The sequence below is a fragment of the Myxocyprinus asiaticus genome, chromosome 38 (assembly GCF_019703515.2).
Source record: "Myxocyprinus asiaticus isolate MX2 ecotype Aquarium Trade chromosome 38, UBuf_Myxa_2, whole genome shotgun sequence".
NCBI lineage: Eukaryota > Metazoa > Chordata > Actinopteri > Cypriniformes > Catostomidae > Myxocyprinus > Myxocyprinus asiaticus.
The window spans coordinates 24,052,732-24,079,750 of record NC_059381.1 but is presented as its reverse complement, the minus strand read 5'-3'; the positions used below and the strand labels follow the sequence as shown (position 1 = coordinate 24,079,750).

Below are 27,019 nucleotides of genomic sequence, written 5' to 3'. Positions count from 1 at the left end.
AAATCTGACAACAATGGTATCATAAATTGTGCTTCTTCAGCTTAGATCACACACAAAAAAAATTCAATTTTTGCTCGTTCTCGAGATAACTGACATGCATGTGAGTGAACCATTTAAAGTAAACAATTAACCAATTCAATTAAATATAGCTTGGAAAGTACAATATATTTTAGTGAATTGATTCATTCTGATGGATCATGTCAATTATAAACTATAAAATACTAAAATAAGGTCTGTGGTAAACATTATTTAACTTTAAGTGGACATTTTGTTCAACAACATACATGACACTTTCATACCTCAATCGAGAATTTTCAAGCAAGTTGAAAAAACCCATTATTTTAGTAACCAATAAATTTAAATGTCACCCTTATTCACCTTGATTGTCACATAAATACGGTTGTGAACTTCTGAAAGTAGAATTAAATAATATAATCTGGTTGTTATATAGCTACTTCAAAAGGTGTTCTTCCTTAAATAGCTTTAATGTAATTAGCTACCTTTTGTTAGTAGCATGTAGTGTAGCCATAGCTATTTTTTTAAAGGTAGCCTGACTGTATTTTCACTACTTTAAATTATGAGAATCTTTAAGCTTTGGAAGGTACAGTGGACGCACTCGGTTGTTGGCGGTATTACACCTCCCGGAAGTTCTCATTACAGTTGCGACACAGCCGCGTGTTGTATGACGCGATCCAGTGAGCAGCTAGGGCAGTTATTACGGTAATGGTACTGATGAGGGATGAGTCAGGCTATATGATGCTGATGATACTGCCATTTCATCAGCACATTTTCACAAACATCTCTTCATTCCTAATCATGAGGCTAACGAGATGAATTTACAAACAATTTATGGGCGTTCCGAAGGAAATATGTATTAACATAAAGGCCACAGACGAGTATGGTTTTTCGTTTGGTTATTTAATGCACACTCAAAGCGGGGACTAATTGCACATTTATGCTCAAAAACATTCGGGTTTGCTTGGATGCCTTGCCTGGGAACGTCACTGTACCACACGTTTACAGACCGAAAGACGGCGAAGAACATGGGGTTTACTATTGTCAGAAACTGAGAAGCATTACCGAGGTAATAACAACACTATATTATTTATGCGTTTATATTAATAGTGCGATTTCTCTGGATAACTTGATATGTCGGACTGGTAGGCCTACAAGCAATTCCTAGAATGCTTGTGCTAGATGTAGTCATATACATAGAACGCGATCTACCGCATAATATGCTATTTTAATACAAAATTTTTAGTGTGGAGATGGATAGCCTACATGTCTAATACAGCTCAGGCTCAGAATTCAAATAGACCTCACCAAAACACATTTTTAAAATAGGTTCGGTCAGTTTGGGGACTCATGTTGACAACTAGATTACTGTTTGCAAATTGCAGTCATTGCAATGAATAAAACGTAGTTGATGGCTTGCACTGCCATAACAACAGATTAACGGTCTTGCATGCATCATATATGTAAATTTAGAGGAATTCAACATATTTGAATTTAAAGAACTAAGCCTAGCTGATATACCTAATGCAAATTTTTTATTAAATGCATTCCTTTATATTGTTCAGGCCATACTATAATATCTAAATGTTTGAGAAATGGCTCTTTGAAATGAATAAATGAAAGATAAACAGTACTACAGTTCTCATTTAATGATATTTGATTATACACTGTAGAAAGTGTACATGTGCAGTTAAGATGCTATTTTTACCTGATCTAACTCCTAAAAATGTCCTTAATTGGTGTAGCTCAATGTATTCAGGTCTATTCACTAATAATAAATAATTATTTGATTAGAATAAAACCATGCAGCACATTTGTAAGTTAACTGATAGAACATTTTTACAGTGTAATCTATAAAATATACAGTACAGTGCAAAAGTCTTAGACACATAAGGCGTTTTACAAAAGCATTTGTCTTAAGATGGTTATTATATCTTCAGCTTTAGTGTGTCAATAGGAAATATAAATGTTAGACTCCCAAACATTACTTTTGCAAATAGAAAAGATTAGAATAGAAGAACAGGGAGCCCTGCAACAGATGTCATGGCCCCCACAAAGCCCACCACTAAATATCATGTTAGTCTGAGATTACATATAGAGACAGAAGCAATTGAGCCTAAATAGATAGAAGAACTGTGGTGAATTCTCCAAGAAGCTTTGAACATCCTATCTGCCAACAACCAAGAAAAACTGTGTCCAGGTGTACCAAGGAGAATTGGTGCTGTTTTGAAGGCAAAGGTGGTCACACCGAATATTGATTTATCTTTTTTGTGTTTACTGGACTTTGTATGACATTAATTGATCAATGAAAATTATTTATGTCATTATTTTTGAAGACATCCTCACTATGCAACATTTTTCACAAGTGCCTAAAACATTTGCACAGTACTGTATGTGATTCGACACAGTAAATTAAGGCAGTAATATTTTGGACAAAAAATATTGTATTTTTTACTGCTATTCCTTTATAGATTACGTAAGAAATGGAAGCTATATGGCTGTACCAGTTCCGGCTGATTGTCATTGGTGACTCAACAGTCGGGAAGTCTTGTCTGATCAGACGCTTCACAGAAGGACGTTTTGCACAGGTGTCTGATCCTACTGTTGGAGTAGACTTCTTTTCCCGTCTGGTGGAGATTGAACCAGGCAAACGCATCAAGCTTCAGATCTGGGACACGGCAGGCCAAGAGAGATTCAGGTACATCTGGTGGTATTTGATAACATTTTACCAGTAGCTGTGCTGGCCTTATTGTATAAGATTAAGAAGAAAGCTCATTTTGGACTCCTGTATTTCAACTAAGAAACCTGGTTTTGAAAAGTGCAGTTGTAATAACCATATATAGTATACAACCATATTGTAAAGTGTTACCAGTTTATTATTAGTTTATTCTCTCAATATATCTTTTTGTATCTAAGAATTTCCCTTTTTTTCTGGTTCTTCATTCTCTGCCACTCTTTATTCCCATATTTTCCACCACCTGTCATATAGCCTATTGTCTGCTCTTCTCCACTGTCTGTGATCTAGATCTATCACAAGGGCTTATTACCGTAATTCAGTGGGCGGCCTGTTGCTTTTTGACATCACCAACCGGCGCTCTTTCCAGAATGTTCATGAGTGGCTGGAGGAAGCGCGCAGTCATGTGCAGCCACAAAGAATCGTCTTCTTATTGGTCGGTCACAAGTGTGACCTGGAACAGCAGCGGCAAGTGAGCCAGCAGGAGGCGGAGAAACTGGCTGCTGCTTACGGCATGTGCTATGTGGAGACCTCGGCACGTGATGCCATAAATGTAGAGAGGGCCTTCACCGAGCTGACGCGGGATATCTTTGAGCTGGTCAAAAGTGGTGACATCACCATCCAGGAGGGTTGGGAGGGAGTCAAGAGTGGTTTTGTGCCCAATGTGGTACATTCTTCTGAGGAAGTGACCAAAAGCGACCGCCGGTGCCTCTGTTGATCAAGTGATTCTTGCTGGTGTATCATGGCTCTTCACTGCAAAACCACTGCTGTTGTTCTCCCTAAGCTTGACATCTCCCACTACTGCAGCCCTACAAATACTCTCTTCCCTCTTTCAATGTTTCCTGCTCTCATAGTAACTTCAAGTACAGTTCTTATTCTCAATGTGAATTCAGAACTTCACTTTCAAATAATGACATAAAGATAAGCAACAAACAGAAATCTGAATTCAGTGGAGCTTTGGTAAGTCTTCATCCACCTTGTGGCAAGATGGAACCAGTAGAACTGAGTTGTAAGAACTGGGTAAGTAAATGGTTGATGCATCTTCCAGACTGGAGATCTCAGACCTTCAAACACACTATCCAAGGGAATAGCAATATCCTTTAGAGCAAAGACAGATCTAAAGTTTACACCAAAAATTCATCCATTAAGGTTCTTTTCGAAACAAAACGTATCAGAGCATGCGCAGGAAGACCACACCAGTCAATACATAATTTCTTCTCTCATTTGACTATTAAGCTCCTAATGCGTTCAACTAAGGCCACATCCACACTAATGATTTTGTTACGTTTACACCTCTCACCCACACTAGAATGGTGTGAAACAGAGTGTTTTGAAAGCGCCCTCTATTACCACATAATTTGGAAAACAATGACGTTAGGAAACTGAAAACAGATTATTGTCCATTTGGCCCAAAGATACTCCTTATGGTGTATTTACATCATGTCAGAATTACCGTAATTACGGGATTCCGGCTTAAATAAAACAGTAAAAACCGCTCATGTTTTCTTCAAATTCGTAATTACTAGTTGAGATCTTCAGATTTGTTGAAATATTGGACTTGACCGTTGTGATTTCAATTAAAAAAGATGACAGTTAAAAGTAGTTTACACATTTTTCTATATGCCATTTTATTATAGCCATTGTTATCTTGTGCAATTTTTTTTGTTCTTAAAATTTTTAATGGAGCATATAAAGGATAATTACATAATTAATTAATGTTGTGATCAAATATGTAATCGACAACAAAGCCACATTTTGACCCATTTTGGCGTTATAATCATTGCCGTAGAAAACAATATTTCTGAGTCTCAGAGTAGAATCTCTGAGTTGTCATCTTGTAATTACAGTAATTCCAACACAATGTGAACGTAGCATTAATAGTTTCGTTCATTCATTTCCTGTAATTCTTTATTGGCATATATTGATTGTTTGTTTGGTGGGACATCTGATTTGAAGAGTTTAACAAAAGGGGGAGCAATTCTGTTCCTTTAAAGGGATATTCCAGGTTCAGTATAAGTTAAGCTCAATAGACAGCATTTGTGGCATAATACTGATTAACACAAATATTTATTTTGACTCATCCCTCCTTTTCTTAAAAAAAAAAGCAAAAATCGAGGTTCCAGTGAGGAACTTACAATGGAAGTGAATGGGGCAAATACGTAAACGTTAAAATACTCACTGTTTCAAATGTATAGCCACAAGACATAAACAATATGAGTGTTAACTTGATTTTAGTGTGATGAAATCACTTACTAACCTTTTCTGTGTAAAGTTATAGCCATTTTTACAACTTCTTTGCCATGACATTGTAATGTCAACAAACCCTTAAACGATGACTAAAACAACTTTACAGCTCAAATAATACATGAGTTTTAACAGAAGAATTAATGTAAGTGCTTTTATAAAATTAAAAAACTTCACATTTCTGCCTTTAAACCCTCCAAAAATTGGCCCCCATTAACTTCCATTGTAAATCCCTCACTGTAACCTCAACCTTTGTGGTAATCAACATCAATTGACATCAATCCCGAATATTCCTTTAAGCCTTGTTGTCTGACAAAGATGAAGTCAAATTATGCCTGTAGAGTCAGAAAAATTCCAATCATAGGGAATGTGATAGGTACTTTTAGTTTTCTTTTAGGAATTACCCTTTCTTTTCACATATTCAAAATGTTGCACTAAAAAAATTAAGCTACATAATCATCAATAAAACTCCAAGAAAAAACTTGGAGCTGCATTTGCGTTTTCCGCCCATCTCTCATTTAAAGTGGTTTGAATGACATCCAGGGACTTTACCAATTAATTTTGGAATTGGTTCTTCTTAACAAAGTCCACTTTCATAACTGTTGCCTGTCACTTGAGGTTAGTAGCTGCTGTGTACTTTTTTGACTACAGACTAACACAATGTCATTTAACCCACTGAAATGACTTAACTGTGTATTTACTGATCTTGTGAGAGACATGGATGAACTATCAATAAAACAAGTGACTCAAAGATTTTGTGACTTGAAATGGTTTCCTTTTCATACATTTATATTTTGCCTGGTAAGACATATTTAGCTATAAAGCCAAACAAACAAACACAATAATTTTGATAATTTTATTTTACAAAACATGAAAGTGAGAATGAAGAATGATAACGGAATCTTTACAATACAGTTCATTTTCTTTGTACATGGCATGAATATTTACAGGTAAAAAAAAAAAAAAACCCAGACAGACAAAGTATATATTTATATACTGAAAAACAAACACAAATAGTGTATCTCAAAGGCATGTGGCTTGGTATGTGTAGATATCTACCAGCCACCTTTGAGGTACATTTTAAATTTCAGGCACTGTTCTACTGGAGACGTACATCTCCAAAATGAATCAAAACTTTGCCAAATGTAAATAAAGCCTGGGAACAGACATAAATGCTTCTTTGAACACTGTTACATGTTTAATTTTACATGCTTGGTACATGTAAACAAAAGCATTTCATTTGATTGTGAAACACATATATAATAGTAAAGCTATACAAAAATATGGTTCTAACCAGTAATACGTTAATATATAAAGACAAAAATAATATTGGTTTTAAAAAACTAACAGTGGTTTTAAACAACATGCATTTCATTTTTAAAGAGACTTTCAGCATTAGCTGTAATACTAATGGTCTCCATTGTTCTCCAGTTAGTTTACACTGTTTTAACACAAATTCATTTGCACAGACAACCAAAAATGGTTGAAAGAAGGAGCTGAATCGCAGCATCCTGAAAGGCTAACACATCAATGCAATCAGATATCAACTGTTATAGATAACATAAAATAATTAACAAGTATGACTGAGCAACATAAACCTGTATTCTATATTAAAATGACTCTACAATATACAAACAGAGGATATAAGGTAACATGAGCTCAACAGCCAAGCTGCCAAGAACAAGTTTCAATGGAAACTAAACAAGATTTGGTGAAAAAAGTAACATCCTTTTTTCACAAGTATCTACACCTTCAGATATGAAAGAAAGGCCATTCAAAGCCAGTTTCTTTAGGTTTTGAGTCAGGTTTAGTCCTAACCCTAACCTATGAAAGTTATTTGGATTCCAGACTACCCTGACCAAAATATCATAGTTACTATTATTATTATCGTTATAAAAACATAAATTAATATGGGGTCTACCATCCGTTGAATTAGCCACAACCCCTCGGTCCAAAACGCCACACATCAAAGATTCCTTTGAGACCATGGAGCTCTAAAATAAGTTGAGACCAAAGCGATTCCCATGTTGTCAAACACAACAGTAGCAAAATAGCACCCCCAATTGACAAATATTATGAATATGAATATGGCATATCCTCAATTAGGAGAATGCGCAAAATGATTGACAGGCAAAAGTGGCAAAGGCCGCGGCTCGTGGTCACATTTTTGTTTGCTGTTTACAGACTAGTGCTGTCAAAGAGACTGGAAAGATATCTCAGGACAATTATTTCAGCGATATCTTTCAGGGGGTAGGGACATTTTCTGCATACTATTCCATAAAAAAAAATTGCTTATAGCACCTTTAATTTCTTTATAAAAACAGTGATGGTTAATACCAATCTACCACAATTATTGTAGTAACAATAATCATAGTAACTATGCTATTTTGGCACAAACTATTGTTTCAAATGGTAAGTTTTTATAAGGGTTATCTGGAATTAAAATAACTATTTTACAGTTTACTGAAATTAAATTTATCAAGTTTAAGTTTTGTAGATGGGTAAAATGTATATATATAAGAAGTTACTGTAGTTAAAAAAAAAAAAACAAAGAAAAAAAAAAACAGTATTTTGTAAAATGGAGTAAAGGGAACACATTCTCTGGCGCATTCTCTCATAATCCATTCAAAACTCACACATGCGCTTTAATTTATTTTTATACCATAATGCCCAATATCATTATCCCAAAATATAGTTCTTCTATCTGTATACTCTGAGGAGAACTCATTTACACAGGGTGAAAACAGCACTTTTCAGAACTTCAGAAGCCTCATTTTAATCTAAAAACACTTCAAATTTTTCAGTCATTTGAATCTTCAATTTTGTTTTGTCTTAACAGTAACCAAAGACCACAAATACTGTCTTCCTGTATTGCCTTTGAACATTGTTTTAAATGCACTTGCATTCTGCACTTAGAACACTAGAGGTCCCTATAGTCATACGTCACAACCGAATGCCAGGAAACCACACGGGTGGAAGGAGACCATTTTGGAATTTGCAGCAGGCAAAGGCTTTAGTGCACATCCAATGTATTTTGAGCTAGATCCTGAAAAAAAATTCAATGTTTTCAGGCTCGCAAATACCCTGTTTACAGTCAGCTCATTGTCTACCAGACAATATGGCCATTACAGTACTTGAGATTACAGCAGCTGCCCCAGGGACATCTATCTACAGTACTGGGGGCTAAGGCAGCGTAACAACCTCTAACGGATGCTACAGAAAGTCTCAACTCTGCAACACTCTTTAAGGTTCTTCTAAGAAGAACATTTGCTATTATTTTGAGAATTGAGATGTTAGGGGACAGTCTCTACAATAAATAAGCAAGAATGACTTTCACATTAAATCTGCAGACTTCAACGGAAATATGTAGTGCAGGACACCTAACACGGCTTGCCCGTCTGACTTGTCTTGCGATCAGGGAGAAATCCCCTCCACCTCACCCTCCTCCCCACCTAGATAGATGGGGCTTTTGCTCTGAAGGGGGGGCTCATATTTTCGCTTGGAGCTGTTCATGGCCTCGGTGCTGTGCCAGATACCATAGCCGAAGTAGATTGCAAAACCTGAGGAGGAGAGGAAAAGAGGGAAGTGGGAGGTTTGGAATGAAGTAAACAAACAGCATGTTATCTTAGCGAGTAGCTAAATGAACAGATGTACTAACCGATGCCCATCCACACAGTGAAACGACACCAGGTGGCCATGTCCAGCTGCATCATGAGATAGATGTTGACAAAGACGCTGAAGAGAGGAAGCCAAGGCAACAGAGGCACCTGCACAGAAAAAGATATGAAAATTTGACTGATAGTACCAAGGGGTCAAGGTTTGGCTAGTTAGCGTGGGCAGTTTGTTCCTGCTGGTAGATGCTGTAAATACACAATTATGGGATCAAAAACATCTTTCTCCATTGACGGCCATTCAATAATAGCCATTTATTCTGACAAATTTTTTTCTGCAGGCAACATATAAATGGCAAATATTTCATCATATAATAATAAATGTTTTGCTAGAGCTCGATTTTTTGGAGGGCTCTTAAAAGTGTGAAATAGGCGTAAGGATGCACCAGCCAAGCAACTGTGTTTGAGGTGAATGGAAATGCTACGGATAGCTCTCTATAGGTATTGTAGACCTCCTTGGTCTAGACAAGGTGTTTTCAAACTTTTTGATGCCAAGGAGTCCCAAATATGGCAACCACCTTGCAAGGGACCTAAAGGTCACTATATAGTTTTGTGTATAAGGACCAGAGTTTGATATTATATAAAACAATTTAAATAATTCGCTTTTATATGGTTATTGTACTAAAACCAAAATAAATTATTAAAATATTATCTGTAGGAAAGCACTAATGTATCGGCCAATTATTGACTAAATTAAAGCCATTGGTTATAAACATTGATATAAACTGCCAATTTCAACCATCGGTTTTAATAAATAAAATCTTAACCATAGTTCGATTGTATAAGCATTAAAACGCTGATATGAAAAACTGATGGATATTTATAATTAATTATGTACATTTATTGCATTGTATAAAGTTTACAATTTCTCTGTATCAAGAAATACCTACCAAAATAAATGCAATCCGAAAAAGTATAGTATGTTGAATATAAACAATTAATAATATATATACACACAGTACTGTTCAAAAGTCTTAGGCACATAAGATGTTTCACAAAAACTTTTGTCTTAAGATGGTTATTTATATCTGCTACTTTAGTGTGTCAATAGGAAATATAATTTTATACTGCCAAACATTACTTTTGCAAATAGAACAGAAGAACAGGGAGCCCTGCAACAGATGGCATGGTCCCCACAGAGCCCCCCACTGAACATCAAGTCTGTCTGGGATTACATAAAGAGACAGAAGTAATTGAGACTAAATAAATAAAAGAAGCTTGAAACATCCTATCTGCCAACAACCAAGAAAAACTGTGTCCAGGTGTAAGTAGGAGAATTGGTGCTGTTTTGAAAGCAAAAGTGTTCACACCAAATATTGATTTAACTCTTTTTTTTGTTTACTGGACTTTGTATGATGTTAATTGATTAATGAAAACTATTTATGTCATTATTTTTTTTAAGAAATCTTCACTTTGAAAGTTTTTCACAAGTGCCTAAAACTTGTACACAGTACTGTATATATATATATATATATATATACACACACACACAGTATCTCACAGAAGTGAGTACACCCCTCACATTTTAGTAAATATTTTATCATATCTTTTCATGTGACAACACTGAAGAAATGACACTTTGCTACAATGTAAAGTAGTGAGTGTACAGCTTGTATAACAGTGTAAATTTGCTGTCCCCTCAAAATAACTCAACACACAGCCATTAATGTCTAAACTGCTGGCAACAAAAGTGAGTACACCCCTAAGTGAAAATGTCCAAATTGGGCACAATTAGCCATTTTCCCTCCCCGGTGTCATGTGATTCGTTAGTTTTACAAGGTCTCAGGTGTGAATGCTCTCACTCTCTCATACTGGTCACTGGAAGTTCAACATGGCACCTCATGGCAAAGAACTTTCTGAGGATCTGAAAAAAAGAACTGTTGCTCTACATAAAGATGGCCTAGGCTATAAGAAGATTGCCAAGACCCTGAAACTGAGCTGCAGCACGGTGGCCAAGACCATACAGCGGTTTAACAGGACAGGTTCCACGCAGAACAGGCCTCGCCATGGTCGACCAAAGAAGTTGAGTGCACGTGCTCAGCGTCATATCCAGAGGTTGTCTTTGGGAAATAGACGTATGAGTGCTGCCAGCATTGCTGCAGAGGTTGAAGGGGTGGGGGGTCAGCCTGTCAGTGCTCAGACCATCAAATTGGTCTGCATGGCTGTTGTCCCAGAAGGAAGCCTCTTCTAAAGATGATGCATAAGAAAGCCCGCAAACAGTTTGCTGAAGACAAGCAGACTAAGGACATGGATTACTGGAACCATGTCCTATGGTCTGATGAGACCAAGATAAACTTATTTGGTTCAGATGGTGTCAAGCGTGTGTGGCAGCAACCAGGTGAGGAGCACAAAGACAAGTGTGTCTTGCCTACAGTCAAGCATGGTGGTGGAGTGTCATGGTCTGGGGCTGCATGAGTGCTGCCGGCACTGGGGAGCTACAGTTCATTAAGGGAACCATGAATGCCAACATGTACTGTGACATACTGAAGCAGAGCATGATCCCCTCCCTTCGGAGCCTGGGCCACAGGGCAGTATTCCAACATGATAACGACCCCGAACACACCTCCAAGACGACAACTGCCTTGCTAAAGAAGCTGAGGGTAAAGGTGATGGACTGGCCAAGCATGTCTCCAGACCTAAACCCTATTGAGCATCTGTGGGGCATCCTCAAATGGAAGGTGGAGAAGCGCAAGGTCTCTAACATCCACCAGCTCTGTGATGTCGTCATGGAGGAGTGGAAGAGGACTCCAGTGGCAACCTGTGAAGCTCTGGTGAACTCCATGCCCAAGAGGGTTAAGGCAGTGCTGGAAAATAATGGTGGCCACACAAAATATTGACACTTTGGGCCCAATTTGGACATTTTCACTTAGGGGTGTACTCACTTTTGTTGCCAGCGGTTTAGACATTAATGGCTGTGTGTTGAGTTATTTTGAGGGGACAGCAAATTTACACTGTTATACAAGCTGTACACTCACTACTTTACATTGTAGCAAAGTGTCATTTCTTCAGTGTTGTCACATGAAAAGATATAATAAAATATTTACTAAAATGTGAGGGGTGTACTCACTTCTGTGAGCTACTGTAGATATATATATATATATATTTATGTTCTTTATTGTAATATGTAAAATGTTAGTTCTGCTGTTTATAACTGCAAAAACATAAGTGCAAAAATGTTTTAGAAATGCAAAATACCCCCCCCCCCCCCCCACACACATAAATAGTCATGTAATTTTTTTTCTTGTAGGTCTATTTATCTTTCATTGTGGCGCAATGTCATTTGTTCAAAAGTTCTAATCCATATTCAATGGAAATTATTTATTGTTAGAACAATTAAATTGCTTTTTTTTCTTACCTCTTTGTATATTTTTAAAGCATAATAAAGATGCAAAATATCTGTATCTGCCAATAGTTTTTTTTTGTTTTTGTAAAAATCAGTATTGCATCAGCCAAAAATTCTCATTTCTGTGCAATCCTAGTTATGTTGAAAATATTTAGCCAACTTACTAAGTTGACAGTGAATCTTTTTTTTAACCCAATAATTAAATAGTTAAATGTATAAACCTGAAGAGAACATTTTGATTAAACTGAATAAGCAATAATGACAAATATATAATTGTATAAAAATATATATAAATATTAATAATTTTTAGTTTTGTTTTTTTTACTTTTTTAAATTTATGAATACTTTTTCTTTCTCAGAAATTTTCCACAGGCCCCCTAGACAGCTGCTGAGTTTATGAGCTCATTTTCTTTTACATCACTTATGTTTAAGCCAAGAGCAGATCACAAAGAATTATGGCATAATAAAAAGCCATTATAAATAATAATCAGGACATCTGGTACCTTGAAGGTGAGAGCTTCCTTGCTCTCAGGCTGTCTAAAGATTACAATGACACACAGGAAGCACAGCACGGCCAGAATGACACACACCGTCACCCACACGATCTCGCCATTCATCATGGCCTCCAGACGCACAGCCAAGACCACGCACAGCATGGTTATCAGCCCAGCTACGCAGGAAAGAGGAAAAATTATTTAGTCCATTGACTCAGAATCAGCAATTACTTAACTGCACTCAATACAACAAAATAACTACGAAAAAAATCTAGGAATAACAATTAAATTAATATACTGTAAATAACACAGAGACACTAATATACAACTTGGCCATTTTAAAGTGCTCACATATTTTTCATCAAGTGATAAAAAAGGATATATTCACTTACAGATGACAGCGGTTGTAGCATAGACAATAGTCCCAGAGGTTTCAGTCGGCAAGTCCTTAGAGGGAACCAGGAGGAGTTTCAGGGAGAACTTCTCTTTGCGAGGAGTGTCATCCAGATCTATGCCGTATTCATCTCCGCTGTCTCCACATACCGCCACTTTCTCCCCACCAACTAGTTCTACCAGTTTCTCAGTCTGACTGGAAGAACTCAGGTTGCCTGGCTGATACCTACAGATATATAGATTGGTAAGATTGGTCAAACAATAGATGAGGCAGTGCCAGTATTTTTAAAATTCATTACAAACACTAATTGATAAGCCGTTAAATATTTTAGAGCAGAGCATAACTAGAAAAAAATATATTTACAATAGAAATGTATGGAAATATATGTATAGACTTTTCAAGATTTTAATTACATTTAAATGACTTCTACAGGCCTGGATTTCACAAAAACACATTATATTACATTAAATTATATATAGTAGCAAAAACGTCCTGTTTAATTCAAAAATGCAGAGAAATGGTAGAAAGAAACCATGACTAACACAACAAGTGGTCCTGGAAAAAACAAAACGCTACAAAAAGTGTAGAATATAGAATCTTTAAGCATTTTAGGCGGTAACTACTAGCAAAGTCATTGTTTTTATCACATAGTATTTGTTGTGCAAAGATGAACCTGCCTGAGGATGAGAACACACACAGCCACCAGAGAGTAAGCCAGCAATGTCCCTATGGACATGAGGTCAACCAATGCAGCCAAATCAAAGAGAAATGCCATGAGAGCTGAAAGAGAAGAGAATAAACAAACAAGTTTTAAATCGGACATACATAACATATCAACAACTTAAAGAGGTCTAACAAAAACAAACACAGAAAACGTCTCCCACCTGCCACTATTCCAGACACAACAGTCGCCAGCAACGGAGTTTTGGTTCTCTTGTTCATCCTGGAAAGGGAACGGAAGAGCAGCCCGTCCTCTGCCATAGCATAAATCACTCGAGGCATGGGGAACATGGAGCCCAACAAACTAAGGAACAAGAATATATTTGGGCTTTTGTAAATCAAGCTTGACTTACAATAGAGATAAAAGCATTACAAATAAAAATTTAGGTGCCACGTAGTGCCATCATTTAAATACAACAATTTCCAGATTAAAGCATTTATTTTATTTTTATTTGATAATAAACAATCGATGTAGATACACACAGAAAACAAAACAAAATCTCTAACCTTGTAGAGAGGGCGCAGAGTGAACCCACTGCTACAATATAGCGTGCCGGTGCCCAGCCCACGTAACTGAAGGCCTCAGGCAACGGACTCTGGGTGTTGAGTTTGTAGTAGGGCATCATGAGTGTAAGAGCGGCTGACACTCCAAAGTAAGCAAAGAAGCAAATGAGCAGAGATGCCACGATGCCCACAGGGATGGAACGCATTGGGTTTTTGGCTTCCTCACCTACAAGAGAAAATAAGGTCAAAATGAGCCACACGATTCACCACACAGATGGTTTTAGAAGAGAAAAATTAATAAGTCATCTATAATTGTGACATTTAAGAGACATACTTGTTGTAGCAATGCAATCAAAGCCCACAAAGGCATAGAAACAGGTGGCAGCACCAGACAAGATTCCTCCGAAGCCAAACGGAGCAAAACCGCCACTTCCAAATGTGCTTTCTACCTGTCTGTGAACAAAGTAATAGAACAGTGTTAGATCTTTCTTAGTGAGGTTGAAAAAAAGAGAGGAGTATTTGGGGCAACAAATTCACATTAATTTACCTCCCCGCTTCAAGAGATCATCTTAATAATACTTCTTCAGAAGCAGCCTTTGGCAAAAACATAAAGTAGTAATAGTTCATGTTTATTTCTCTCACAAAAACTCACTCTGGTTCGGTGATATTGGTATCATTGACGAAGTCCTGATATGTGAGATTCCAGTTCGCTGTGTTGCCCTTAACAAAGCCAGAGATGATGACAAAGCCCAAAACTACCAGGTTTATCCCAGTGAAGATCTTGTTGACCAAAGCAGACTCACTTGCACCAAAAGCAAGTAGTCCTAAAGGGTAAATCACACATCAAAATGTTGTTTAAATATTCTCATAATTTCACTTCTTCAAATTAATAGAGACAGCTGATAACAAAAATAAATCATAATACGTAGGGATAAACGATTAGCCGGTCATCTTCATTTTTTCCTTTTTAAATTTTTATTTTATTTTATAAAATTGTAGTTACCTGACAATAATCAAAACATTACGGTAACTTGTGCAAGACTATGTTACAACATAGTGTATATAAAGTGGTTGTTTATTTCTGCTGTTTTGATTGTTAAATCATGAGTAACATTGTATTATTAATAAGGCCGAAACACTCTATGCAACAATGTGAACGCAGACAGTTCTAGCTACGCAAGCTCGATTTGGCAGGGAACAAAAATATCAGCAAAAATAGCATCGAGCAGAGAGTCGTGTGTAAAATGTGTCAGACCGCAATTCATAACACAATGCAAGTATGCATTGCATTCTCGACGTTGCCACAAGGGATGCTATATATACATTATTTTAGAGTGAGCTCTCCGCTTCTCCTGCAAGTTTACTCTTTCAAGCTACTGTCGTGTCCTAGCAGCCGTTTGAAGATAATATTGCTGAGTAAGTTGAATTCAATATATTTATAGCAGCTTACCTGAATAAGAACACATCCAGTTTAATGACACACTCTTTTGAAGTTAACTCTAACGCTCCCTTGAGTACCGAGATTTGTTTCTGCCAGAGTAACGCAACAACAGGCGTCAAGCATGTTCAACCGGCCCATGCATTGGCCAAGAACTCGCATTTGCACGAGCGCAAAGTATGTTTTTGGCCTTAGTTTGCTCACCAGTCAGTAGAAGGATGAGAATGAGGGCAAATAGGTCTGGATATTCCGCAAGAACCTTCCCAGGAACCTTCATGGCCATGGACGCCTTAAAAAAGCTTGAGATCTTCTGCTCAATCAAATTATCGAAAGTGGAGCTCCAAGCTCGTGCCACACTAGCTGTACCTGAAAAACAAGATTGTTACAATTAGTCAAAGCATTTTGCCCTCTTGAGTAGGTAAACTGGCAACTGAATGCCTTTATCAATGTACTGGACACACGTACCTATCACATACGAGAGAATGAGGTTCCAACCAGTTATGAAGGCCCAGATCTCTCCCACTGTTACATAGCTGTACAGGTATGCTGACCCTGTTTTAGGCACTCGTGCTCCAAACTCTGCATAGCACAGTCCAGCCAGCATGGAGGAGAGTGCGGCCACGAGGAAGCATAAGACGATAGCAGGACCGGCTTTCTCTCTTGCAACCTCCCCAGCTAGAACATACACTCCAGCTCCAAGTGTAGAGCCCACACCGAGTGCCACTAGATCTAGAGTGGAAAGGCAGCGAGCAAAACGAGTTTCCTCCCCAGAGCAGTCCAGAATACGACGGCGCAGCAGCGCATGTCCGAAAGACGCCATTTTGTCTACCATGGTTAAATGTAGAATGTGGTACTGAAGAGGTAACAGATCTGAAGAGGTTCTTGGTTGTGATAGTTTCTAGTAACACTCCCCTGCTCAAATGCCTATAAGAACACAGAACAGGAAGGAAGAATTAGCCTCATTTGGGTGTGTGATAGTAAGTTGCACAAGGCAAGCACCACGCAAAGCTGGTTTTGCTGTAACTGGTCTAGTCAGAGCATGACTGACTTAATTCTGCTGTACCTATTTTTCAGTCACACCTTGCCAAATTTCAATGAATGTGCCTTTTTGTAATTCTCTGAATTCAAACCTCATAAAAAAAATAGAGCTACCATTAATTCCAAAAGCACAATGAGTTCTATGTCTCAAACACCTAAATTCATGCCCTCTAATTAAATACTTAAATAAAAATGGAATCTAGGCTAATATGCACTCATCCTGATAAAGGGGTATTCCTAGAGGACAAGTCAGGTAACAAATAAATATTTCATGAAATTTACAGGGAATTTTCAGTGAGAAGTTCATAAAAGTTCAGAGGGAATTCATAAAATGCCATGAACCAAATCTCGTTTGGTGCACTTTGTTGATTCTCTGATTGGTGGATTGTTTCCCTTTAGGATCCTTTTCTTCATCAGGAATTCTGCTATTAAACACAATTATTATTTTAAATAAAGCTGAAATGTGAGCATATAACATTGATAAACAACATCAATGCTCACGGTAGGTCTGTATTTAAAGATTTAAGTTATCGTTAAAAATCAACTTTCCTATGGAGAAAACGAATACTTCTGGAACTAGAATGCTGCACTACAAGTATGTCTGAAAATTTAAAACCTCGACAATCGTTAATGTTAATGAATGAAAATCGATTAATAATTAACAATAATAAACTGTAAGTGGTGAACCGCTTAAGGCTCAAAAATACAAGACACATATTTTTCTTCAATCAAAGCTTTATTTATACAAAATTAGATTTTGACTGATCAACTGTTCTAATGCAACCTTGAAAACATCTTTCATGATCCTGTCACTGTCAGTCTGTGTTTTTGTGTGACAGGGTCATGACACTATGGTTCGGTCGGTCTTGTGTTTCATGTCCAGAGCATGGTGTCTGGATCCTGACTTCCCTGTCTGGTTCTGTTGCTCCATGTCTTGTCTTTTATTGGCGTGAGTGCATTGCGCTTATGTCAACTTGGCGGCATGCACTCATGTCAATCATTGTGTCTGTCTCTCATGACCACAGACACACTTCGTGTTGCACTCGCTTTGCGCGCCCGGGTCACGATCTATCAACACATTGTGCTGAGGTTTGGTCACTTCGGTCGGAGCAATTGGGTTTATTTGTGGCCGAACTCTCGCACAGATGTCTTGTTTCGTGTTGTCGCTATCGTGTGGTGTTTGCCTCGCGATGTACACTCAGGCTTTGTCTAGTGTGAGAATGCATGGCATTGCTTTGTTGGCATTGCCATGCATTTTCGTCTTATCTGTCGGTTGGCATGGACATATATTGCCTTATTATTGTCTTGCCGATGGTTGCTTGTGCCATTTGGGTGGTTTTTTTCTTGCGAAGGCATGTGGTTTTGTTTTTGTTTTGCCTTGTGTCTCTCAGTCCTCTGTCATACCCCGCCTTGTTTGCCCATTATAAGTTAATTTGCCTCACCTGCCCAGCTATTAATGTTTTTGATTTTTGGCCCTATTTTAGTCTCCCCGTGTGTGCTGTCCAGTGCCAGTTCGTCTTGTTCTTTGGTACAGTGATTTTGCCTTGTTTTTCGGTCTTGTTCCCGTCCGTTGGTCCTGTGTTTTCCAGCCCAGCCCATCCTTGTGTTTACCTCCCTGAACCTCGTTTTTCCCCTTTGGAGTAGTTTGAGTTTTTGCCTGTGTTTATCTTTTGGATTAATAAAACCTTTTTTTTTCTTCACTCTGCGTTTGGGTCCTGCTTCTGCTGATAACCGTGACATTACGAACTGGCCCCCATGGACCCAGCAGAGAGGTGGTTTTTTTTAACAAAGACTGATTTTCCTGCTCGCCAGCATCTCGGTCACATCAAGAGGCTGTGCATTGTGCGGCAAGAGGACAAGTCCGTGTGGGGGTATGGCCTTGAGTTTTTTGTCATTGTCCTCGGGTCTGGGATACAATCAGGCCTGCCTTATCAATCTTTTCTGGGCAGGTCTGAATGAGCCCCTTAGATCTTGGGCCCCAGATCAGGGTGAGGATGTAAGTTTTCTTGGGGCAGTCAGGCTAGCCATGAAATGGGAGGAGTTTATCACTGCCTGTGCTGCAGAAAGCTTCCAATCCTCATCCCAACCCGAGGACAGGGGCCGTCCCCACAGAGGTAGACCCCTCGGCCACTGCTTCAGCACCTTAGAGGAAGATGAGAAGGAAGAGGCCCGGCCCATCGGCCAAGCCCACCGCAGCTGACCACCAAGAGGGGGAGGAGCCCGCTGCTGACTGCCTGGAGGCGGCGGACGTTCCCGCAACAGTGCGGAAGAGGAGAAGGGCCCCTGCTCTCCAGTTGCTGCCAGCGCTCACGGCCATGGAGGCCATTTCCCTGCCACTGTCAGCATCTACGGCCACGGAGGCTGTTCCCCTGCCGCTGCCAGCATCCACGGAGGCCATTACCTTGCCGCTGTCAGTGTGCACAGCCACGGAGGCCAATCTTCTGCCCATGTCAGAGTTCACGGTCACGGAGGTCAGTTTCCTGTGGCCGCTGACGAGCCTGTCCAGTTCCCTGTGGTTATCAAGTCTATCCAGTTCCCTAAAGCTGTCAACGAGCCTGTCCAGTTTCCCGTGGCTGCCGCCCAGTCGTCTAACCCCTGCCCAGAGGCTGCCCAAGTCCAGTCTGACTCCTATCCAGAGGCTGCCCACATCCAGTCAGATCCCTGTCAAGCAACCGCTCCTTTCCTGAAGCCAACTTCCAGGCCACCGGACCCCACCTCTTTCCTGAGGCCTCCTCCCAGGCCGCCAGACCCCACCCCTTTCCTTAAACTTCTACGCTGGTTTCCCTCCCTTCTCTCCCTTTCTTTTGTTTTTTTCTGTTCTGTGTTAGTTCCTGTTCCGTTTGTCATATCTGTTTGATGTTCTTTTGTTTTGGGACGCCAGGAGGTGTCCCTTTGAGGGGGGTAATGTCACGATCCTATCACTCTGTCAGGCTGGGTTTATGTGTGACGGGGTCGTGACACTATGGTTTCATGTCTGGAGCATGGTGTCTGGATCCTGACTTCCCTGTCTGGTTCTGTTTCGGTGTCAGAAGTGCATTGCGCATATGTCATCTTGGCGGCATGCGGTCAGTCGTCTGTGTCTGTCTCTCGCGGCCGCGCATCGCATTGCGTTCGCTTTGCACTACGTGCCCGGGTTGTGATCTGTCTTCACGCTGTGCTGAGGTTCGGTCACTTCGGTCTGAACTGTCAGGATTATTTGTGGCCGAACTCTCGCACAGGTGTCTTGTCTCGTATTGCATGCGTCATGTGGTGTTTGCCTCACGATGTACGCTCAGGCTTTGTCTAGTGTGAGAATGCATGGCATTGTTCTGTTGCCGTTGCCATGCATTCTCTCGTCTTATCTGTCAATTGGCATGGGTGCATATTGCATTATTGCCTTGGCCATGGGCGCTCGTGCCATCTTGTGAGAGCACGTGGTTTTGTTTTGCCTTGTGTCACTCAGTCCTCCGTCATACCCCGCCTCCTTGTTTGCCCATTATAAGTTCATTTGCCTCACCTGCCCTGCTATTAAACTGTTTGATTTCTCTCCCTATTTTAGTCTCCTCGTGTACACTGTCCAGTGCCAGTTCGTCTTGTTCTTTGGTCTAGTGTGTTCGTCTTGCTCTTCGGTCTTGTTCTTGTCTGTCGGTCTTGTGTTTTCCTTCTTTATCCAGCCCAGACCATCCTTGCATTTACCACCCTGAATCTCATTTTTTCCCCTTCGGGGTAGTTTGAGTTTTTGCCTGTGTTTATTTTTTGGAGTAATAATACCTTTTGATTTTTTCACTCTGCGTTTGGGTTCTGCCTCTGCTGATAACCGTGACAACATTGACATTGCATCACCAAAAAATTCTTAATTGTAAAAGGAAACATGAAACCGAAGTATGTGCATGTAGCCTACTGTTATATATATAATTGAAATAAAACACTAAAGAAATCCTAGTTTTGTTATTTTCCTCTTTTTTTTATTTTTAGTTCAGTGAATTTTTTTATTTTATTGTTTGTACCTGCATACTCTCCCATTAACTGATGTGATTGTCTGTGTGGATGATACATGGAGACCAGTGGATCAACAATGATTTTTGTCATGTACTATCACCGTTTAAGCAGTAAACGTAATGTTCATCTATAGAGAAATGCTCCATGATTACATTGACACCAGCTTCACCTTAACAAGCGGTGTTTTCAATTCTATGTTGCTGACAGGACGCAAGCATAAGGGTGTCTGATTCGAAAGCACTGCCAACAAATTGCATGGCCATGTTTATGTCTGAGCGAGCAGTCGTAGGCTGATGTTGACTTTTTAGTAGTGAGCAAACAGTTCCTTACCTAGGTCATCGTTCCTACTGGTGACGTATATAGTGATGCATGTTCCCAATTCATTATTTCTGTTCAGACTTGAAGAGGGACACAACAGAACCTTGAGTTGCAACAACAGCTTTCAAAATAGTACAAACTCTTTCGCAACAGCGTCAAAGGAAGCTAGAAATGTGGAATGCCCTGTTTGTTCAATCTACTTACATTTTTGCACAAATGCTCTAAAATGTTACGACTTCCCGTCCCATGACGAAGTTCTAAGACTATGCATGAAAACTAAAACAATGAAATTAAAGTCTTTCGCTAAAAATGGCTTGATAAAAGTTATGGAAATGCTTGCAAAACACTCTGTGTCCGCGGATCAAAGAAAGGTTTGACAAAGAGGACATAGGAGGGTCAGAAAACAAAAACATCCCTGTAATTCAGCGTACAATAGAGAGGCTGAAATAGACTCTTTTTATCTGCAAGGTGGTTTGTTTCACTTGGCACAGCAGCTGGCAAGATTCTTATAGGTTTGAATCAAGCTCAGTCCGGGCAAGAGCTCAGAACTTTAAGCCACTGTGTGGCTTTACACAACACATACAATGACTGCTTTCTTTCGCTACTCCCTGTCTTTGTCCAAAATGGTGGTGCATACACATAGAACATGTTAATGAGCTACCATAAACAGTTATGTAAATAAAAACCCTCTCACCGAGAGCAGAACTAACATATCTAGCTCTCAAGAGTGTGGAATTTTGTCTGCCTTTGTAGGTTGGCGCCTGAAGCACTTGAGGTGGGTTGAATTTGGCAAAGGTTGAAGAGTGCATGGATTTCAGTTGCCTTGAGAATGTTCTCTCGGTGTGAAGCCTCCCAGTCTAATCGCCCAGCATGTCCGCTGCTCTCAGGAGTTAAAGTTTTTTTGGGGGGCGTACATGTACAGTGTACACATCTGTGATAGGCCAAAGTGAGGCCAGCTGTACTAATCTCTTCCTTGTGGTCTCCACGAGGATGGCTGAGTGACACGTAGGCGAAATTAAATCTGTAACGGGTTTGATCTGGCCATGAGAAATTCATGAATGTCATGACGTCTGTTATACCTTATCCTGAGGAAACTGGCACATCAACAAGTGTGCCAACACATTTTTGTTGAAACACACTGACTTTAGCTTGGCTATACCGCTTGGTTTTGAACTCTAGACATTAAGGCTTAGACAATGTGACGATGTTATAGTTAGAGGGAACAGACACATTTACAGACTTTGATGAGGATAATCAAGTATATTAAAGATCTAAGTAACCCTCCCATGAGTGCATGAGATGGTGGTGTTATGGAGTGACTCATTGGGCTTTTCTCAAAATAAATATCTCAATGGATTTTAAGAGGATTACATAAAGACCTGCCAACCGGTTAACCTTCTTAACGGGAGAAAGAGGACTTATATTGGTTTACATTAGGTCTTGTTTTGTTTTGGTTCTTTTTTCCACATATTGCAACTATGGTATTGTGTTAGTATTGTCCAACATCTGAACACTACATTTCAAACAAACACCCCTTAGAAGATCAATAAGTACAATTCCCCTAATACAACAAGTGAACTTGGGATATATTGTAAACAGGTTCTGTGACAACGCTTGAAGGTAGTTTGACCCCTTGAGAAATATGAAATGCCTATTCAGATTACAGATCAATACAGTTATTCCTCACGACAGGATTTGCTAAATCCTTAAAGGAACAAGTGTTCTCAGGTTCCAGTTTTCACTAAATTGGGGACAGTATTACTTCTGTATAATTTTTTTGATGCTTGGGTCAAAAACAAACAAGGCTGTTCAAGGTGATAAAAATTTGAAATTTGAAAGGGTTACACCACATGACCTGAACAAAATGTGCCTTTTCATAAAAATGTCAAAATAATTTCTTTTTTTCCACACACAATCAAGATGGTCAACAGGGGTCCTCTCTGTTTTATGTTTTTTTTGTCACGACAACAAAATGGCAACCTACATGTTGGTTAAAAAATCTAACAATTTTCATAATCAACTAGTCAGTCAGTTGTTTGAACGACTATTTGACTAGTCGTTGTTAAAGATAAAAATGTATAATGTAGGGTCCGTTATGATCACGTGACCCCAATCAGATGCATTTCAGATGGCTATATGGGTGCTAACTGAAGCATTTCAACATGGTAACTAACGTTTATGCAACAAATAAATAGGCTAAATAACTATAACATCTTTTTGCACAAAACTATCGTGGTAAAAAAAGCTTCAATACAGAGCGGCACAAAACCGCTTATGTGGATCCTGAATGCAAAATGATGCACTTCAATGTAAACAGAGAGCTTGGGAGACATCTAGTTCATGACATCAAGCAGTTTAAAAATATTTTACTGCACCTATTTATTTAAGCAGTTTCAGACAGAATCAGCAAAAGACTTTAATCTTTTCACAGCACCTCACAGCAGAGGATTTAACATCAAACGGTAACATCTTGTAATGTGTTGTTGATGCAGCGCTTTGATGGCTGTAACAGCAGCGGTGCATAAATGAAATAAACTTAAAGCATTAAGGGACAAAGTTCCTGCAGAGGGTTTTTCTGTGCTGGCTGTTATTCACTTTTAAGCACAGCAAGCTATAATCAAGCAAAAACTCTCTCTAAGTTGCATCTCTCAATTAATATGAGAATTGCGTCTCCCATTAAAATCACCACCATTAAAAATATTAATGTTAGTAGTCGACTAGTCAGTTGTTGGGCGACTAGTCGATTAGTCGACCACCATGGCACATCCCTCGTTACGTCACCTGACTTTAATTTGGTGGACATTTTTTCCATTTTTTAAAAGAAATAATAATAAAATATTATCTTGCACTACTCATGCCAACATTTATATTTTCGAGAATTTCAGCATTTAATGAGACTAATATATTTTGACAGTTACATCATGCAATATTTTACTTAAATCCCCCGAAAAATATCAAAATGATAGCATGTTAATAATAGAAGAGGTGTATTGAAGTAATTGTTTGTATGAATTGCCTTTTTAATGTATTTTTGAGCATCACGTCATTGACCCGATAATTGATTTAACTCAAAGGCTGAGAACACAATTATGAAATGATGAAATCTGTTGGCACACCGACATTTAATAGTCTGCATGCTGTGCATAGAAACATAGAAGGGCATAAACATCTTCTCATATCAAACAATGAGAAATGCTGTTGAGAAGGAGATACGATCAAACTGTTTTGGGGACTGCAGGTTCCATAGACCTCTGGTGCCATATTACAGGTAAGAAATCAGCATGAGAGCATCATTCTTCAAGCACTCAACTGGTCATGGTTATGAAATGGTCTTATACAGTCAGGCGGCACATACCACTGTGAATGAATCAAGCAACCCCTCCAAAAGCTGGCATAGTGTCATTATATGGTTGCCTTCAAAAGGACTCCACATCCTGTGCACAATACAGTCACAAGACCGAGAACAGTGTGGCAACAACAACAAATGTGTGGGTGATCTTCGTGGGTTGGGCAATACAAATGTGACGTCACAGTCAAACAGCACTGTTTGATTTAGATGTAGGTGTGACATTTGGCCAGTTTGAATTGGCATCGGTCAGTTCGGGGCTGATGCAACGCTTACAACAGCTTCCGGGGCAATGACGTCCATTCAAAACGTGTCTGCTGAGCGGGAACTCGCGTGGATGACTGAAACGCGTAAAAAAACAAAACAAAAAAAAAACACGACGTTTTCATAAATATCTCAAATATTTAATATAGTAAATGTAAGAAATTAAAGCTATGCATGTTAGAAATGTATACGGAAATTTTTATGAATTATATTTAGAGTAAGACTGGTCGTTTGCAAGCTTATAAATAATCCTGCAAAATAACATAATAGCAGACGGAGCGATATCTGCAAGCTGTTTTGCACCCACATATTTTCAGAATATGTAATTAAATGTAATTGTTAAAACTAAACATTTAATAAGTCCCGATAAAACAAAAGACATCAATGTTTAGTACAGCCAATAGGGAATTCATATATATATATATATATATATATATATATATATATATATAAAAATTCTGGCGCCATTTAAGAATGGACATAAAGCAATTTCTTAGATAGGATAAAAGGTGAACAAATTAATTAAAGAGGATAGTGATAGCTGATGCTCACGTACATTGTTTCTCCTGGTGACAAGAGGGCACTCACTAATATTTAGTTGTTTAACTATTTACATTTTCATTATTTTGGCATTAAAAGACTGATAGATGCATGCAAATATCGAAGGCTGACATGAATTTCGGAACTGTGGGTTAATTTGAGAATATGATCACATGCACGAGTTCGATTGCATCAGATATTTTACAGTACAGAACAATGAATGATCCGTCCTGGAGTCAAGGTGGAAAAATAAGAAAAACTCTTACACAAAGCCTGTGTGATAAAAGTGAAAATGTACCTCTTTAGCCTCGATGTGTTTCTGGAAATGCGTTGTTATCCTCAGATTGTTGTGTAACCTTGTCTCTCAGCGACTATGTGCAAGTGATAAACCCAAGGGTGCAGGGGCTGCGACGTAATGTAAACAAACGTAAACACGCCCCTTTCTCCGCCCACTAGCTGATGTGACCAATCATCTTTCAGGGCGATTCAATTCAATTGCGCGTTGGAAAGTTCTCTGGCGTCAACGTGAAAATTAACGTCTATACATTATTTTAGGGTCTTGGAAATTTTAGTCTCCTTCAGCAAAATGAACGAATTCAAGTCATTTAGTTCATTTGAGCAGAATTAAATTAAAATGTTAAATTTTCAACGACTTGGACCAAAAGAGCTGAAAGGTCAACTAATAATGTATTTTTCCTGTACAGCGCCCATGCGGTTTTCATGTAACAAACGAATTGAGGTTGCGCAATGCGCATGAGCGGCCAACACAAAATGAAAGAATCACTCTCTGGTTCACTCTACTCGTTCTTCTGAGTCACATAAAAGATTCGTTCAAAAAGGACCCATCACTATTGGAGAGCCTGGGTGGCTCAGCAAGTAAAGATACTAACTACCCCACCTGGAGTCGCGAGTTCGAATCCAGTGCTGAGTGACTCCAGCCAGGTTGCTAGGGGAGGTAGAGTCACATGGAGTAACCTCCTTGTGGTCGTTATAATGTGTGGTTCTCACTCCGGTGGGGTGTGTGGATGTTCCTAGGACAGAAATGGAATGTATCATGGTTGCTATGACAGCACACCATGCTTTAACAAGCAGAGCACTTTGAGTGAGAAGGGAACAAAGTCCATTTAGAAGGGAATGTATGAGGTACATTTTAGGAGAGTTATAAAGATGTATAGAGAAAAGGAAATAGATTTTACAGGTGTACATTTAGTCTAATACTTTATTTTAATTATATATTAATATAATTATACATGTTATATACTCTGCACCCATCTACTGAGGTACTTCAACCTGGGAATTAACATTACTTGCATTTGAATATCATATTTACGGGCAAATTGGCGTTAATTAGTATTTTAATTTTTTTATTTATTTTTTACATTTCCGTTGAAGCAAAGAATTGTGGGATGTGAGTGCACACGAAGGATACACCTCATGCATCCTCCGAATTCCCGTGAAAGAAGGTCACATTTGAAGGCTGCATTCGAAGTGTCCTACTCGCTTTTCTGAAACGAGACAGCCTCTATGACGTATGCGGCCGACAAATGCGACCTCCGGAGGACACAGCCTTCCAAACAAGACACTACCTGAGATTCGTCCTCCGCTACCTGGATTGAGGCGAGTCACTACGCCACCACGAGGACTTAGAGCGCATTGGGAATTGGGCATTCCAAATTGGGGATAAAAGGGGAGAAAAAAAAATTATAACCTTGGTAATCTCAACAAATCCAGTGGAGACATGCTAAACAATTACAACCCCACACAATCCAACTGGTAAAGGAAAAGCGTAACTGAGTTAGTGTTTAAAACTGAAAGGCAAATGATGCGTTCAAGTCAGTTCGGAATGGTCTTATTTATGATTTGAACCAAAGTCTTTCTAGCAAGTCCACTGTCGGCCATCTTTGGAACGCTTTCAGGAAGCTACTTCCAGTCATGCCAGTGCACCTCCTATCTACTTGAATGGGGAAAGACCAAAATC

General features: G+C 39.0%; 2 protein-coding genes across 2 annotated transcripts; one reads left to right on the top strand and one right to left on the bottom strand.

Moving 5' to 3' along the window:
- The first annotated feature begins 764 nt into the window (after nt 1-764).
- LOC127428438 (ras-related protein Rab-39B) lies at nt 765-5,739 on the top strand. The gene is made up of 3 exons (XM_051676806.1): nt 765-1,084; nt 2,487-2,713; nt 3,041-5,739. The coding sequence occupies exons 2-3, from the start codon at nt 2,499-2,501 to the stop codon at nt 3,465-3,467; spliced, it is 642 nt and encodes a 213-aa protein (XP_051532766.1). The 5' UTR covers nt 765-1,084; nt 2,487-2,498; the 3' UTR covers nt 3,468-5,739.
- Nucleotides 5,740-7,506: 1,767 nt separating this feature from the next.
- On the bottom strand, nt 7,507-25,468 carry LOC127428432 (cationic amino acid transporter 3-like). The gene is made up of 12 exons (XM_051676799.1): nt 25,340-25,468; nt 16,023-16,481; nt 15,762-15,923; nt 14,772-14,943; nt 14,454-14,572; nt 14,123-14,345; nt 13,780-13,919; nt 13,573-13,675; nt 12,894-13,120; nt 12,511-12,677; nt 8,652-8,760; nt 7,507-8,553 (listed from the first exon to the last, which is right to left on the bottom strand). Exons 2-12 carry the CDS (start codon nt 16,387-16,389, stop codon nt 8,408-8,410), a joined length of 1,935 nt encoding a protein of 644 aa, XP_051532759.1. The 5' UTR covers nt 16,390-16,481; nt 25,340-25,468; the 3' UTR covers nt 7,507-8,407.
- Between the last annotated feature and the right edge of the window lie 1,551 nt (nt 25,469-27,019).

Coding starts and splice junctions, on each gene's coding strand:
- LOC127428438 (XM_051676806.1), top strand. CDS start 2,499: ATGGAAGCTATATGGCTGTACCAGTTCCGGCTGATTGTCATTGGTGAC. Junction 2,714..3,040: donor GCAGGCCAAGAGAGATTCAG/GTACATCTGGTG, acceptor TCTGTGATCTAG/ATCTATCACAAGGGCTTATT.
- LOC127428432 (XM_051676799.1), bottom strand. CDS start 16,389: ATGGTAGACAAAATGGCGTCTTTCGGACATGCGCTGCTGCGCCGTCGT. Junction 14,346..14,453: donor TGATTGCATTGCTACAACAA/GTATGTCTCTTA, acceptor TTTCTCTTGTAG/GTGAGGAAGCCAAAAACCCA. Junction 13,676..13,779: donor TGTGTCTGGAATAGTGGCAG/GTGGGAGACGTT, acceptor CTTCTCTTTCAG/CTCTCATGGCATTTCTCTTT.